The sequence below is a fragment of the Microtus ochrogaster genome, unplaced genomic scaffold (genome assembly GCF_000317375.1).
Source record: "Microtus ochrogaster isolate Prairie Vole_2 unplaced genomic scaffold, MicOch1.0 UNK3, whole genome shotgun sequence".
NCBI classification, from domain to species: domain Eukaryota; kingdom Metazoa; phylum Chordata; class Mammalia; order Rodentia; family Cricetidae; genus Microtus; species Microtus ochrogaster.
Genome location: NW_004949101.1, coordinates 16,976,006 through 16,992,710, shown reverse-complemented (window position 1 = coordinate 16,992,710; position 16,705 = coordinate 16,976,006). Strand labels below are relative to the sequence as shown.

The 16,705-nt window shown below is 41.9% G+C and overlaps 1 protein-coding gene across 3 annotated transcripts in view; it reads right to left on the bottom strand.

The window, feature by feature from the left end:
- Positions 1-16,705, bottom strand: part of CUNH20orf194 (chromosome unknown C20orf194 homolog) — a 137,368-nt gene that overhangs the window by 66,309 nt on the left and 54,354 nt on the right. For all 3 annotated transcript variants that reach the window (XM_005365596.2, XM_026788471.1, XM_026788470.1), the window contains exons 16-20: positions 15,349-15,394; positions 11,057-11,171; positions 8,252-8,322; positions 3,260-3,310; positions 1,634-1,721 (exon numbers count right to left, since the gene is read on the bottom strand). In XM_005365596.2, the coding sequence (XP_005365653.1) occupies positions 1,634-1,721; positions 3,260-3,310; positions 8,252-8,322; positions 11,057-11,171; positions 15,349-15,394 (371 nt within the window). The remainder of the gene's footprint in view (positions 1-1,633; positions 1,722-3,259; positions 3,311-8,251; positions 8,323-11,056; positions 11,172-15,348; positions 15,395-16,705) is intronic.

Sequence of the window (16,705 nt, the reverse complement as noted above, 5' to 3'; positions counted from 1 at the left end):
CTTCCAAAGGTCCTGAGTTCAATTCCCAGCAACCACATGGTGGCTCACAACCATCTGTAATGGGGTCTGGTGCCCTCTTCTGTCCTGCAGGCATACACACAGACAGAATATTGTATACATAATACATAAATAACAAAAAAAAAGGAAAAAAAAAGAAAATCAAACAAAAAATAATAAGGAATAAAATAAATTAAATAATAAGGCACACTCTCTCTCTCTTTCAATATAGGGTTTCTCTGTGTAGTCCTGGCTATCCTGGAACTCCCTCAGTAGACCAGGATGGCTTCAAACTCAAGAGATCCACCAGCTTCTGCCTCCCGGAGATTAAAGGTATGTGCTGCCACCACCTGGCTAAGGATTCATTTCATTTTTAAAAAAAGATTTATTTTTAATTATGTGTGTTTATCTCTATGTGTCAGTATGTGCCCTTGAGCATAGGAGCCCTTGGAGGCCAAAGGTTTTGGATTTTTCTGGAGTTACAAGGGGTTGTGAGTAGTCTGACTGGGAATTGAACCTGGGTCCTCTGTAAGAGCAGCAAAGCAGTCTCAACTACTAGGCCATCTTTCCAGCCCCTGGAGAGAATCATGATGATGGGATTTGGAATATCTGAGCCCATGATATTTGAGATTTTAACAGCTGCCATAAAGGGATGCCATGCTTGCAAGGGTGTGACCATATCATGTATGAGGAAATGGTGTGCGTCACAGATGCCAGGGGCAGACTGATGTGAGAGCCGACACAGAGGTGATGGCCTCACTTGTTGCTGGGGCTAAGGGAGGTCTGAGACCGGTTTCTATCTAGCAGGAGGCATAAAATGGGCTTCAGTCCTGTAAACAAAGGGAAGTGGTGGACCAACAACGTAGACTCTCCTCTACAGTGAAGAGTCAGGTTTGGCTGACCTTTGATTGCGGCCTCATTAGACCTTTATCTACACGTGCCTGCCTGTTCTGGTCAAGACTATCTGACTAACAGACCTGTATGGCATCAAACTCCTTGTGTTGTACAGGCCGCCTTTAGAACACACGCAGAACTTCTGCCTCTGCCCCCACCCCCAATACTGGGGTTACTCATGTGCCACCAGGCCCTGTTCACCTAGGGATTTGACTTGCAAAACTTGGAGTTAATAATGAGGTATTTTGTTTTTTTGAGACAGGGTTTCCCTGTGTACCCTTGGCTGTCCTGGAACTCACTCTGTAGAACAGGCTGGCCTCAATCTCACAAGAGAGTTGCCTGCCTTAGCTTCCCGAGTGCTGGGATTAAAGGCATTAAAGGCATGCTCCACCACTGCCCATCAAGGTGTTGTTTTAAAACATGAAACCGGTAAGTTTGTTACACAGGAGAAAACTGTGTAGATCTATGGCTTCCTGCTGGAAGTGCTGCCACTTTGGCCCATCCTGAGGACAAAGCAATGGAAGAAGAAGGGAAGACCACATGCAGTTCTGGGACAGACCCATGCTCTCGAAGCCAGCACCAGTTTCCTCAAGTAGCTGAGCCAAAGGAAAACAGCTCAGGAGAACCCTTCTCTGCCAGCATGCCTTTTCAGAGAGCAGGTGTATTATTAGCTACAACACTGTGCTAACACTTGCAAACAAGGGACCCAGATACAGCCAAGAACACAATCACAGCTGCTTACCTTCCTCAGGCCCGGACTGCGGACTGCTGGAATAAAGATATGCTCCTTTTCCTCCTGTTAGCAATGTGCCCAAGAAACACTCGTCCCCCTTTAAAAACAACAGCAACAAAAAGCTGGTGATTTACAGCATAAAAACTTACAGAATCAAAAACTTACTCATTTTGTCAGTATAAAAAGGTGAGCCCGATTTGACTGTAACAAAGAGATACCATGTGCTTTGACATAATCTGGTTCGTTTGGTGAATTACCAACAGTGTGAGCTTTGGTTTTTGTGAAAAAGTCTCACTGTAACCAGAACGGCTTGGAACTTGCAGTGATCCTCCTGCCTGAGCTTACTGACTGAGGGGACTATAGGTGTGGACGGCCTATCATATCTGGCTTTGTACTCTCCTTGGGGTGGTCTTTTTCCAGGGGACCGATGTCTGTGAAAAAAAGAAGTCACCTCTTTTGCCATCTCAGCTTCTGGGTAGGTCAATTTGGAACCTCCTTTTTTTTTTTTTGAGGGAGGGGTTTTGTTGTGTTACATAATTAGCTGTCCTAGAACTAGCTCTTGTAGACCAGGTTGACCTCGAACTAAGAGACCCACCTGCCTCTGCCTCCCAAGTCCTGGGATTAAAGGCATGTGCCACCACCACCCAGCTCATGGAAACTGCTTTTAATAGTGCTTAAGACAGGATGGGGAGATAGACAGTTCCATGGTAGAGAGTTCTTGTCTAGAATGCTCAAGGCTTTGGATTTGGTCCCTAGTGGTGACTTAAAAATTGTATAGGGAGGGCTGGAGAGATGGCTCAGAGGTTAAGAGCATTGCCTGCTCTTCCAAAGGTCCTGAGTTCAATTCCCAGCAACCACATGGTGGCTCACAACCATCTGTAATGGGGTCTGGTGCCCTCTTCTGGCCTGCAGGCACACACAGACAGAATATTGTATACATAATAAATAAATATTAAAAAAATTGTACAGGGAGATTTTTTAAAACATTAAAAATTCTAGGTGGAATCTCTTTCACTTTGTTCCCCGTCAGCATTTTCTTCCATCAGAGGCCTAACAGGAAGCGGGAAATGCTAACAGGTATCGAAGACAAACTTTTTTTTCTAAGAGTTAAGGTATTTTTTTAAAAAATTATTTATGTATTTTATGGGCATGGGTGTTTTGTCTACCATGTACATTTATGTACTATAAGTGTGCTTGGTGTCCTTGGAGGCCATAGGATCCCCTGTGAGTAGAGATACAAATGTTTGTGAGCCACCATGTTGGTGTGAGGAATAGACCTCGTGTCTTCTGAAGAGCTGCCAGTGCCCTTAACTGCTGAGCCATCACTCCAGCCCCAAGGTTAAATGTTTTATCATTACAACCTGCTTATATTTTGACCATAATACAAAAATATTTATTTTATGTGCATGTATGCATGTGCACCACATGTGTATGTGGTACCCAGGGAGGCCAAAAGAGGGCACAGAAGCCCATGCAACTAGAGCAATGAACAGTTATGAGCCACCATGTGGGTGCTGGGAACCTAACCCAGGTTTCCTACAGGAGCAGCAAGAGATCTTAACTGCTGAGTTGTCTCTCCAGCCCCCATCTCATGTTAATGATGATGTTATCACTGGGAACAAAAATGCTGCTTACCCGTGTTGCTTGCAGGGTTTTCTCACACAATTTTATTTCATTATCTTCTACCTGTATCCAATGGAAATGAAGAATTTTCAATTTAGTGCTTCAAGGATAGAATCCTGCTGTTTTTCTCTAGGTAGTTCCTCTGTGACATCGAATCCTCTCAGGCCCTGACATACTGGCAAAGACACTGCTGGCCATCAGAACTCAAGTGCTAGGCTGAGATGGGTTTTCCAGCTAGGATCTTAGGCACAGCTAATGAGCTCAGACACACAGAGAATACATACTCTACTTATATTTCACAGTAGGGGGAAACCCACTTTGCAATGAATGGGAACACACTGAAGTATTTCCAGAGTATACTAAAAAACAGGATCTCTTTAAGTAGCCCCGGCTGGCCTGCAACTGCTATGTAGATCAGGTTAGCCTCAAATTTACAGAGATCCGCCTGTCTCTTCTTACTAAGTGCTAGGATTTCGTATGTTGAACCATCCCTGCATCTGTGGGATGAAGCCGACTTGATCATGGTGGATGATAGTTCTGAATGCATTCTTGGATTCGATTTGCCAGTATTTTATTTAGTATTTTTGCATCAAAGTTCATGAGTGAGATTGGTCTGTAATTTTCTTTCTTAGTAATGTCCTTCTGTGGTTCGGGTATCAGGATAATTGTAGCCTCATAAAAAGTTTGGCAATGTTCCTTCTGTTTCTATTGTATGGAATAATTTGAGGAGTATTGGTATTAGTTCTTCTTTGAAAGTCTTGTAGAATTCTGAGCTGAAACCATCTGGTTCTGGGCTTTTTTTGGTTGGGCGACTTTTGATGACTGTTTCTACTTCAGCAGTTATAGGTCTGTTTAATTTGCTTATCTGGTCTTGATTCAATTTTGGTAAGTGATATTTTCCAGAAAGTTGTCCATTTCCTTTAAGTTTTCCAATTTTGTGGAGTACAGGTTTTCAAAATGGTCTGATGTTTCTCTGTATTTCCTCCATGTCTGTTGTTATGTCCCCCCTTTCCATTTTTGATTTTGTTAATTTGGATATTCTCTATCTTTTGGTTAGTTTGGATAAAGGTTTGTCTATTTTGTTGATTTTCTCAAAGAACCAGCTCTTTGTCTCATTGATTCTTTGTATTGTTTTCTTTGTTTCTATTTTGTTGATTTCAGTTCTCAATTTGATTGTCTCCTGCCGTCTAGTTCTCTTAGGTGAGTTTGCTTCTTTTTATTCTAAAGTTTTCAAATGTTCTGTTAATTCACTAGTGTGAGATTTTTCCAGCTTCTTTAGGTAGGCGTTTAGTGCTTTGAACTTTCTCTTAACACTGTTTTCATTGTGTCCCATAAATTTGGGTATGTTGTGTGGTCATTTTCATTGAATTTAGGAAGTCTTTAATTTCCCCCTTTATTTCTTCCTTGACCCATTGATGATTCAGGTGAGCACTGTTTAATTTCCATGTGTTTGTGGGTTTTCTGGAATTAGTACTGCTGTTGACTTCAAGTTTTAAACCATGGTAATCTGATAAGGTACATTAGATTATTGCATTTTTTTTAATTTGTTGAGGTTTGTTTTGTTACCAAGTATGTAGTCAATTTTTTAAAAGATTTATTTATTATGTATACAGTGTTCTGCCTGTGTGCATACCTGCACCCCAGAAGAGGGCACCAGATCTCATTACAGATGGTTGTGAGCCACCATGTGGTTGCTGGGAATTGAACTCAGGACCTCTGGAAGAACAGTCAATGTTCTTAACCGCTGAGCCATCTCTCCAGCCCTGTAGTCAATTTTTGAGAATGTTCTACGAGGTGCTGAGAAGGTAGTATATTCTGTTTGGATGGAATATTCTATAGATGTCTGTTAAGTCCATTTGAGACATAACATTACTATTTCTCTTATTTCTCTGTTTGATTGACCTGTCCAGTGGTGAGAGGAGAGTGTTGATGTCTCCCACTATTAGTGTGTGGAGTTTAATGTATGATTTAAGCTTTAGAAGTGTTTCTTTGACATATGAAGGTGCCCTTGTATTTGGGGCATAGATGTTCAGTACTGAAATTTCCTCTTGATGGATTTTTCCTGTGACTAATATGAAATGACCTTCTTTGTCTCTTTTGACTGATTTTAGCTTGAAGTCTACTTTGTTAGGTATCAGGATAGCTACACCCGCTTGTTTCTTAGGTCCATTTGATTGGTATATTTTTTCCCAACCCTTTACTCTGAGATGATGTCTGTCTTTGAGGTTGAGATGTGATTTTTGTATGCAGAAGGATGGATTCTGTTTTTGTATCCAATCTGTTAGCCTGTGCCTTTTTATAGGTGAGTTGAGTCCATTTACATGAAAGGATATTAATAACAACCAGTGATTGCTATCTCCTGTTAACTTAGTTTTCATTGTTGGTGATGTTAATGTGTGCATTTTTTTCTTCTTTGGGATTTGCTGTTATGAGATCATCAATTGTCTATGTTTTAATTGGTATAGCCATCTTCCTTGGGTTGAAGTTTTCCTTCTAATATTTTGTGTAGGGCTGGGTTTGTGGCTAGGTATTGATGAAATCTAGATTTGGCATGGAATATCCTGTTTTGTGCTTCTATGGTGATCGATAGTTTTGCTGGGTATAGTAGTCTGGGCTGGCATCTGTGGTCTCTTAATGTCTGCATAATGCTTGACCATGACCTTCTGGCTTTTATTGTCTCCAATGAGAAGTCAGGTGTAATTCTGATAGGTCTACCTTTATATGTTACTTGGCCTTTTTCCTTTGCACCTCTTAATATTTTTTCTTTCTTTCTTTTTAAGATTCATTTATTTATTATGTATGCAGTAATCTCAGTGCTCTCCCTGCAGGCCAGAAGAGGGCACCAGATCTCAATACAGATGGTTGTTGAGCCACCATGTGGTTGCTGGGAATTGAACTTGGGACCTTTAGAAGAGGAGGTGGTGCTTTTAACCACTTAGCCATTTCTCCAGCCTCTTAATATTCTTTCTTTACTCTGTATGTTTAGTGTTTTAATTATTATGTGGCAAGAGGATTTTTCTTTTTGGATCCAGTCTATTTGGTGTTCTGCAAGCTTCTTGTATCTTCATATGCATATCTTTCTTTAGGTAGGTAAAGTTTTCTTCTATGATTTTGTTAAATAAATTCTCTGTGCCTTTGAGTTGAACTTTTTCTCCTTCTTTTATACCAATTATTCTAAAATTTAGCCTTTTTATGGTGTCTTATATTTTCTGGATATTTTGGGTTAAGCTTTTGTTAGATTTAATGTTTTCTTTAGCTGATGAATCAATTTCCTCTATTGTATCTTCAGCACTTGAGGTTCTCTCTTTCATCTCTTGTATTTTGCTGCTCGTTCTTGCATTTGTGTTTCTATAATTCCTTCGACTTGTGTTTTATTGTTCCTATTTCAGTTTTCAAGTCCTGAATAGTTTCTTTCATATGTTTGATTTCTTTTTCTTGGTTTTCTTTAAGTTATTTGCTTATATATTCCAATTTTTTGTTTGTCTTTTCCTCAATTTCTTTAAGGGAATTTCTCATTTTATCTTTAAGAATTTCAAACATTCTCTCGAAGTTATTTTTTAGGTCATTTTCTTCTGGTTCATCCATATTTGGTTGCTCAGGTCTTGCGGTTGTAGGATCTTTAGGTTTTACTGGTCTTGTGTCGTTCTTTGTGGTGTAATGTGTAATCTTACCTTTTCTACTCATCTTTTCCTCTAATAGGTGTGGTTGGGGCTGGCTAAGATTCTGTTGAATAATCTTCTAGGTGCCAGCAAATTCAAATTTCAGATGGTTGTTCCTCGTGGTACAGTCAGTGTCACAGTTCTAGTTACCCCATTGGTTATTCGGTGTTCCTAGAGATAGCTCAGCGCTCCTGTGCTTTGCTCTGCTCCCTTGGAGTTTGCTGTCTCAGGCCTACTTTGGCCTAGGTTGCCAGCTTTGCCCTGTTTCTGTAAATCCTGGTCTGGATCTCCTCCTGCAAAAGTCCCTGGCTTGGAGTTTGAGCTGTTCTGGTGGAGATTGCTGACTCTGTATCTGGTCGCTCTCTCAATCCTGATCTGCCAGTGTCCTGGGACTGGGTTGGCTCCTGGCTTCTGCTCCTGGTGGAGCTTGTTCGCTCTCTGTCCTAGATAGCTGGTTCTGGTGGAAATCACTGACTCTGAGTCAGATCACTGGCTCAATCTGGAACTGGATTTGCTCCTGGCTTCGACTGTAGGTTCTTGTGTTGAAGTCACCTAACCTACCACTCACTCTAGGCCAATATTCAAAGCACTGCTTTACCAGCTAGCCTATGGTTATCACCCTTCTTTTCGTGGTCTGAGATGCTATCATCAAGAAATTCATGTATCCCTGCAGTACTTAAACTGTTAAATACCAGATTCCTTGCTAACATATTCTCTATGTCTCAAAAAACTAATGTGGGAATGGTAGTGATTGTAGCCCTCACAACTGCCTAGCATTTGAAAGCTGGAGGCTGGAGGAGTAAGACATCCCTGGCCAGAGTGAGAGATGAATAAAGTATTAGAACTAGTCCCTGGCTATCACCTAAACTCTAGTTATGTAGTTATGCTTGTATTCTCTCTCTCTTCCTCCTTCCCTCTCTCCCTCCCTCCATCTCTCCCTCCCTCTCTCCCTCCCTTCCTCTTTTCTTTTTGAGATAGAGTTTCTCTGTATAGCTTGGAACCTGTCCTGGAACTTGCTCTGTAGACCAGACTGGCCTCAAACTCACAAAGATCCACGTGTCTCTGCCTCCCAAGTGCTGGGATTAAAGGCGTGTGCCACCACCACCAGACACTCTAGTGTACTTATCTACAACCTGAGGGTGTTAATGTCTTCCTTCAGTGACTGCACAAATCACTTTGTTCCCTTTTTGAAGGTTTCTACAACTATGAGTGGGTTCTATTCCTAAATAAAAGCTAGATCTCAATCTGACAGCCCTCCAGGGACTCCTTAAAGAGGTTCCTCCTTAAGTCTCTGCCCCAGGGTTTTCTGGGTTTAGGTTCCCTGTGACCAGGGCCTGATACTAACCATCCAGGAAGAAAATCTGGGGATGGCAGCTGTCAGGATGATGTAACTGGTTTCTGGTGTAATAGTGCCACCTGTAGGAAGACCAAAGACATGCCAGTTATGCCTAGACATCTTAGCACATCTTGCAGGCCTACTCTGATAGAAAGTTCTCCTTCACTTCTCCGAAGCAAGGGCTTCTTTTAGCAGTCTGGTGCCCCCACCAACACAAAGGGAGCATCTTCACCTAGCTACAGGGAGACTGATAAGCTGATGGTGAAAGGTGGCTTAGTAGTCTTCAGAATGTAATGGGTGTAAATGAGTAACCATGGATGAGTCCATTTACTTTTCATTTTTTATCAACATGTACAAGTATTATGTATGCCCATTAAAGCTACATCTACCACTATCCGGTGTTAACAAAGCTGGAAGGCAAGAGTCCTTTGATATGATATGGAGCTATGGGATTTGGGGTTTGTCCTGCTGATTTTCATCTTGCTCTGGTCCAGTACTTACTCACTATGCCCTGATTTTTCCTTTTTGTAATTTTTCCTTTTTAATGTATAGTCTGTGCTACTGTATGTTAGAAGCATGTAATTTGTCTTTTGATTTTACAGAAGCTTATAATTAAAGAGAGTGCCTTGAGTCTCAGAAGAGACTTTTGAAATTGGACTTTTTTTTTTCAAGACAGGGTTTCTTTGTAGCTTTGGAGCCTGTCCTGGAACTAGCTCTTGTAGACCAGGCTGGCCTTGAACGCACAGAGATTCACCTGCCTCTGCCTCCCAAGTGCTGGGATTAAAGGCGTGCACCACCACCGCCTGGCTTGAAATTGGACTTTTAAGCAGTGTTGAAACTGAAAGACTATGGGGACTTTTGGAGTTAAAGTGAATGCAGTTTGATATGGCTAAAAGTCTATGAAGGCCCGGGAGAGTGGCCCCGTAGGCTCATATTTGAATACTTGGTCCCTCGTTGTTGGAACTGTTTGGGAAGGTTTAGAAGGTGTGACCTTGTTGGAAGGGATGTGTCACAAGGGAGGGATTTGAGGCTTCAAAACTCTCCCACCATTCCTAGAATCCTCTCTGTCTTCTGCTTTCGGCTCTCAGATGTTCCTGCTGCCATGCCTTTGCTTTGGACTCTAACCCTCTGAAACCAGAAGCCCAATTAAACCTTCTTTTCTAAGCTGCCTTGATCATGGTGTTTTTTCAAAGCAACAGAACAGTAACTAAGACAGCAGGATAATTTTACTGAGAAGCATGAAGAGGACTGTCCTCTCATTGGATGATTGGCCAGGGGTTAAACTCTAAAAAACTCTACTCAACTCCTGTTTCATGGTAATGACATGTGTATGTGTGTGTGTGTGTGTGTGTGTGTGTGTGTGTGTGTGTGTATGTGTGTGTTTTGTTATTGTTGTTTTTTAGCTTTTCAGAGAGGTTTCCCTGTAGCTATAGAGAGCCCATCCTGGAACTTGCTATGTAGACCAAGCTGGCTTTGAGCTTGTGGTAGTGATCCTCCAGCCTTTGCCCCCAACTCCTGGGATTACAGACATGCCCTGTATTCACCATCACAAATAAGTTAAGTTCCTACTGCAAGCATTTCTTATGTGCTATGGGAAAATGCTTTTGTACACTGTAAAGATTTGTCACTCATATTGGTTTAATAAAATGCTGATTGGCCAGTAACAGGCAGAAAGTATTGGTAGGGTAACCAGATGAGGTGAATTCTGGAAACCTAGCTTGAAAAACAAACAAACAAATACAAAACAAGCAAGCAAAGAGTGACAGTGACAGCAGAGGTAGCAAAGGAGCAGCTATACAGAACAGTTCACAGACCAAGCCACAGCAGCAATGCAGCTACTGCTTTACAATGACAAGAGGCAGAGGGACAGTCTGACAGTAACTGAGGTGAGAACAAGAGGGATGGCAGAATTAGGGAGAGGCTGGATAGCTGGTGCTAAAGGATAAAAAAACATAAAAATTAGTTAAGAGAAACTGCAGGTCCTGATATTTGGAAAAGTTTCAGAGTGCTAGTAAGCTTTTAAGGATAAAAGTCTCAGACACTCCAGGCCTGGGAGCTATGACAATGGCAAATGTCAACAGCAGAGAAATTCTGACACCTTGGTCCATCAGGTGCTATATCAGCTGCTGCTAAGGACTAAGAAATCCCAAGTTTCTAAGTCTACAAAGGAGTTGACACTTGTACAGTTCAGGGTCCTAGCTTCCTAGGCTTATAAGAGAGCTGCTCACACTTGGAAAACTGGGAGTTCTGCTACCCTAGGCCTGTAATGGCGGTTCTAACACTAGAGAGGCCCTTGCAGCAGCAGCAGCAGCAGCTGCTGCTGCCAAACACTGAGATTTACAAAAGGTGCCAAAGCACTTGATGGACTTCTTATGCTGATTTCTGTCAAGGCAGAAATAGCTGGTTAACTGGTAACAGTACCAGTACCACACATTATCATCCTTTGCAGATTTTGCTTTTGGCCAATATAAGGAATAATAAGTTGTATCTAACTTATATTTTATAAGTTATAACAGTTTATAACTATTTCCTCTTGACCATTATAAAGGCTACATACCTTCATAAACATAAATCCATCAGCCTTATTTTTTGTTTTCTACCGTTGTGAACAGCCTGCTTGTATTTTTTGCTCATGTAACTATTGAATAGTATATTTTTTCTTATTAATTTATAAGTACTATTCACTAGTTAGAATATATACCATTTGCTTATTGTAAGTAGTTTAGCATATTAATCAGTTTATGTCATCTTTGGCTTATTTTATGATTTTATAAATTTTTCAACGCTTGCCCTCTAGACATCACACACACTTACCCTTTTCTTTAACTAGGATCCGAGAAGTCAAAAATGACTCTGAGAAGACCACAGATCCTAAGCATCCTCCTCCTCCTCCCAGCAAGTCAGGAATGTCATAGACGGTCATACAAGCCTGTGTGAGTGAGAAGCAGGTACAGAACCATTATCAGCCTAGCACTTCAGGAGGAGATCCAGAGGAAACAGGCAAGATGATTGCTATAAAGCACATGGCAAAAGAATACTGACAAATCTCTAAGGATCTATGCTGAAATCTATGCTTAGATCTCTAAGGATCCATACACTTTGACCGGAGAAATGCCTTCAGGCTTTCCAGCAGGTGACCCTCGACTTGAGACATGCATAGGCTGGAATGACTGTATGTTTATGTTCTTACAAATTCCCTCAGATTGTCACAATAGGAAGAGATAACACAATCTTTCTTCTTTCCTTTTTCTTTCTTAAACTTAAAACTTTTTTTTTATGTGTATATTGTGTGTGTGCAGGTACTTATAGAAGCCAGAAGAGGGTGCTGGATCCCCTGGAGCAGGAGTTACAGGTAGCTGTGAGCCTCCCCACATGAGGGTCGTGAACTGAGTCTGGGTTCTCTGGAAGAACAGTTCGTACTCTTAACTGCTAAGCCCCTCTCTAGGTCCACAGTCTGCATTCTTTTTTTTTTTTTAATTTATCTTTTTAAAAATTTGTTTATGAGTGCTCTATTTGCAAGAATGCCTGCATGACAAGAGGGCATTGTATCCATTTTAGATGGTGTGAGCTACCATGTGGTGGCTGGGAATTTAATTCAGGTCCTCTGGAAGAGCAGACAGTACTCTAGACCACTGAGTTAACTCTTCATTCTTATTCATGATTGGCTACAGCCTACAGAGTCAGAGGTGTTTCTTCCAGGCTTTTGAATGCCCATCCACTTCATACTCTTACAGTACTACATGTTCAACAATCCTTTGGTTTAGGCTGCAGTTCTCTCTTGGTGAACCAGGAAAGGTATTCATTAAGTTGGTATACACATCTGTCTCCATGGATATTTATGAGTGCACAGCAGCACACAGCTGCAAATGATCATTCCAGCACAGTAGAGCCTTCTTCCCTCTTAGCCATGACTATGCTCACTGAGATTTCAGTTACTCAGGGCCAGTGGTAGCACAAAAGTATTAAACGGTCAACTCCAGAAATAAGAAATGCATGGATTTTAAACAGTATTCCATTCAAGAAAGAATGACTACATTTTATGCTGTCTCATTCCATCTTGCTTAGGATATGAATCATCCCTTTGTCCACAGCACTCTAGTTCATTTACTTTTTATCTATTGCTTATAGTTGTCTGAGTTATCAGACTGACTTGTCATAGTATTATAATGCTCATAGTCAAGTAGGGATTTTTTTGTTTTGTTTTGGCAGAGCTAAGATATATCTTAACACAGATTCATGCATTTAAGAGAAAGAGAGGCACTCAGAAAGTCTGATACATAGACAGATCTGGATGTTCAAGGCCAGCCTGGTCTACTTAGTACGTATTCTAGGCCAGCCAGTAGTAGATATGAATGTAGTAATGAGTGGTGGGCTGCGTTCCGCCACCTGGCTAGCTTTACACCCAAAATAATTACACGGAAACTGTATTCTTTTTTTTTTTTTTAATTTTCGAGATAGGGTTTCTCTGTAGCTTTGGAGCCTGTCCTGGAACTAGCTCTGTAGACCAGGCTGGCCTCGAACTCACAGAGATCCGCCTGCCTCTGCCTCCCGAGTGCTGGGATTAAAGGCGTGCGCCACCATCGCCCGGCCAAAACTGTATTCTTTTAAACACTTCCTGGCCCATTAGTTTTAGCCTCTTACTGGCTAACTCTCACATCTTGCTTTAACCCATTTCTAATAATGTGTGTAGCACCACGAGGTAGCTTACCAGGGAAGATATTTTTTTTTATTTTTTAAATTTATTTATTTATTAAAGATTTCTGCCTCCTTCCTGCCACCGCCTCCCATTTCCCTCCTCCTCCCCCGATCAAGTCTCCCTCCCTCATCAGCTCGAAGAGCAATTAGGGTTCCCTGACCTGTGGGAAGTCCAAGGACCACCCACCTCCATCCAGGTCTAATAAGGTGAGCATCCAAACTGCCTAGGCTCACCAGGGAAGATCTTAACCTGCGTCTGTGTCGGGTGGGAGAATCATGGCGACCGCCTGACTCCGCTTCTTTCTCCCAGCATTCTGTCTGTCTACTCGGCCTACCTAATTTTCTGTCCTATTAAAGGGCCAAGGCAGTTTCTTTATTAACCAATGAAATCACAAAACAGAAGACTCTCCCACATCATATGGACTTCTCTAGAGTTGCCAATTCTAATTTACTTAAAAACTGACCCTGAGCTAGTTGTGATGGTACATGACTTTAATCCCAGCACAGGGGAGTCAAAGACATGAGGATCTTCAAGGCCAGCCTGGTCTATAAAGTTAGTTCCTCATAAGTCCTGACTCCTCCCTTTGAGTAATAATTAATAATTATATTCAGAGTCATTGTAAGTTAGAAGTATGTGTGGTAGTTTGAAAGAAAATGGCCCCCAAAGGGAGTGGCACTATTGGGAGGTGTGGCTTTGTTGGAGGAAGTGTGTCACTGTGCAGGTGGGCTTTGAGGTCTCATATATGCTCAAGATACAGCCCGGTGTCTCAGACCAGTTCCTATTGCCTGCAAACCAAGATGTAAGACACTGCACTACTTTTCTAACACCGTGTCTGCCTGCTCACTGCCATGCCCCACCATGATAGTGGACTAAACCTTCTCTGAAAAGTAAGCCACCCCAATTAAATGTTTTTCCTTTATAAGAGCTTCCATGGCCATGGTGTCTCTTCACAGCAATATAAACCCTACCCAGACAGCATTTAATGTTTTATTTTACAGGAGGTTCAATTAAGAGACTGCCTTGAGTCTCAGAAGAGATTTTAGACTTCTAAATAGTCTTGAGACTAAAAGGTTATGGGGACATGCCATGTCTTCCTCCGGCCTCTCCACAAACCCTCTTAAACGGAACTGCTCAATTCTTAATCTTCTTTCTCATTCCATCTGATAAATGCTGGATTACAGGCTTGAGCCTGTGTGCCCAGTTCAGGTGGTGCTAGGTCTCAAACTCAGGCCTGGGTACAGCAAGGAAATAAAGTGTTATCACCTAAATATCTGGGGCTGGACAGATGGTTCAACAGTTAAGAGCACTGTGGCTCCTTCAGAGGATGAAGAAAAGCTAGGTTTGATTCCGGCTTCCACATGGCAGCTCACACACTCTGTAACTCCAACCCCAGGGGATTAACACCCTCTTCTGGCATCAAAGGGTACTGCAAGTATGTGTCACACAGATCAAGCAAAACACTCATGCATAAAAAATTAAAACAAATCTAGAATAGGATAAAAAAATAAAAAGTAAAGCACTTCCAGTATCACTTGATTTTTTTTTGAGACAGGGTTTCTTTGTGTAACAGCCCTAGCAGTCCTGGAACTCGCTCTGTAGACAAGGCTGGCCTTGAACTCACAGGGACCAGCCTGGTCTCTCAGCCTTTGGAGTTCTGGAATTAAAGGTGTGCACTATCATGCCTGGCTCAGTTTATTTTTAAATCATTCCATTGCCCTAGCAGAGAATATGTAAAACCCTGCTCTGACTACCTGACTTCACAAGACATACAGGTACCGGAGGACTGTTATCTATGATATATTTAACTTTAACTATTTTATGTGCAATGGTGTGAAGGTGTCAGAATGCCTCAGAACTGGATTTACAATCAATTATGAACTGCCATGTGGGTGCTGGGGATTGAACCCGGATCCTCTGGGAGAGCAGTCAGTGCTCCTAACACTGAGCCATCTCTCCAGCATGGACTGTGTCTAATCTCCTGGTTCCTGTGAAGGCAGCCAGGCAGATCTTATAGTGAAAAGAAGACCTTAGAAGGTTGGAGAGATGGCTCAGCACTTAGGACATGTGCTGCTCTTCCAGAAAGCCCAGTTCGGTTCCCAGCAAAATACTGGACAGCTCACCACTGCCTGTAACTCCAGCTCCAGAGAATCTGACATCCTCTTCTGGTCTCCACTGGGTACTAGCACACATGTAGCATACACACAAATAAAGATAAAATCTTTTTAAAAAAGGAAAAAAGGAACCATTGAAAACTTGTCTGCTGTGCTCAGTTCACGTTTTCATACAGTGGCCCACAATCTCAGCTGCCTGCAGAACTTCTCAGTCATCTACTTGCAACAAGTCCTTTGTGGATGACCCTCTGCAGCCATTCCCAGTCAGCTGACTCTGAAGAGCTCTGTTAAGTGCTCACCGTTTTCACAAGGGATAAGCTATCTTCATTATCCAGAGGCACAATTCTAGAAGAAAGAGACAGGAGAGAAAAACATTAAACGATTATGGTTTCTGTTTGTTTTAAAACAGGGCTTCAAGCTGGGCGGTGGTGGCACAAGCCTTTAATCCCAGCACTCGGGAGGCAGGGGCAGGTGGATCTCTGGGAGTTCGAGGCCAGCCTGGTCTACAAGAGCTAGTTCCAGGGCAGGCACCAAAGCTACAGAAAAACCCTGTCTCGAAAAAAAACAATAAATAAATAAATAAAATAAAATAAAACAGAATAGGGCTTTATGTAACCAGGCTGGCTTCACACTCACTATGCAGCTGAGTAGAGGCAGGAACACAAGTTTAAGGCTAACCCGGGCTATATGAGACCCGTCTCAACAAAGAACAAAATAACAAACATTGGGTTACATGTATCCAGAATTGGCAGTAGAAAAATAATGCTAGTACCTGACTCCAGCCTCATAATTTCATGAGACAAAAATTGGTTATAGGGACCCAGACAAGCACAGCAAACATAGGTCCCATCTGGAATGGCACCTCTCCCATAGTGGAAATGTGCTGAGGCCAACAATGGTAGCAGCTATAAGGTCTCTCTCAAATACAGCCTTATGTATCCCAGGCTGGCCTTATATTTTCTACGTATTACAAGATGACCATGAACTTATGATCTTCTTGCTCTTTCTGAGCCATCTCACTGGCCTTCAGGTGTCAAACTCTTTCTTTTTTTAATTTTATTTAACTTTATTTCATGGGCGTTGGTGTGAAGGTGTCAGATTCCCTGGGACTGGAATTACAGACAGTTGTGAGCTGCCATGTGGGTGCTGGGAATTGAACCCGGATCCTCTGAAAGAGGAACCAGTTCTCTTAACCTCTGAGCCATCTCTCCAGCCCCCAGGTGTCAAACTCTTGATCCTCCTGCCTCTGCTTCCTGAGTGTTGAGATTCTAGGCATGTACCACAACTGGACAGTCTCTTCTCTTTGTGATGTAGGATGTCCTTCTGCATATGTGTTGCTTTTATTGGTTGATGAATAAAGCTTTGTGGGTCAATGGCTTAGCAGAATAAAGTCAGGTGGGAAATCAGAACAGAGATAGATTAGATAGATAGATAGATAGATAGATAGATAGATAGATAGATAGATAGATAGATAGATAGATAGTCAAAGAGATGCCATGTAGCTGCCGAAAGAAAATGATGCTGAAACCTTACCAGTAGGCCACAGCCTTGTAGTGATACACAGAATAAAGTCAGGTGGGAAATCAGAACAGAGATAGATTAGATAGATAGATAGATAGATAGATAGATAGATAGATAGATAGATAGATAGATAGT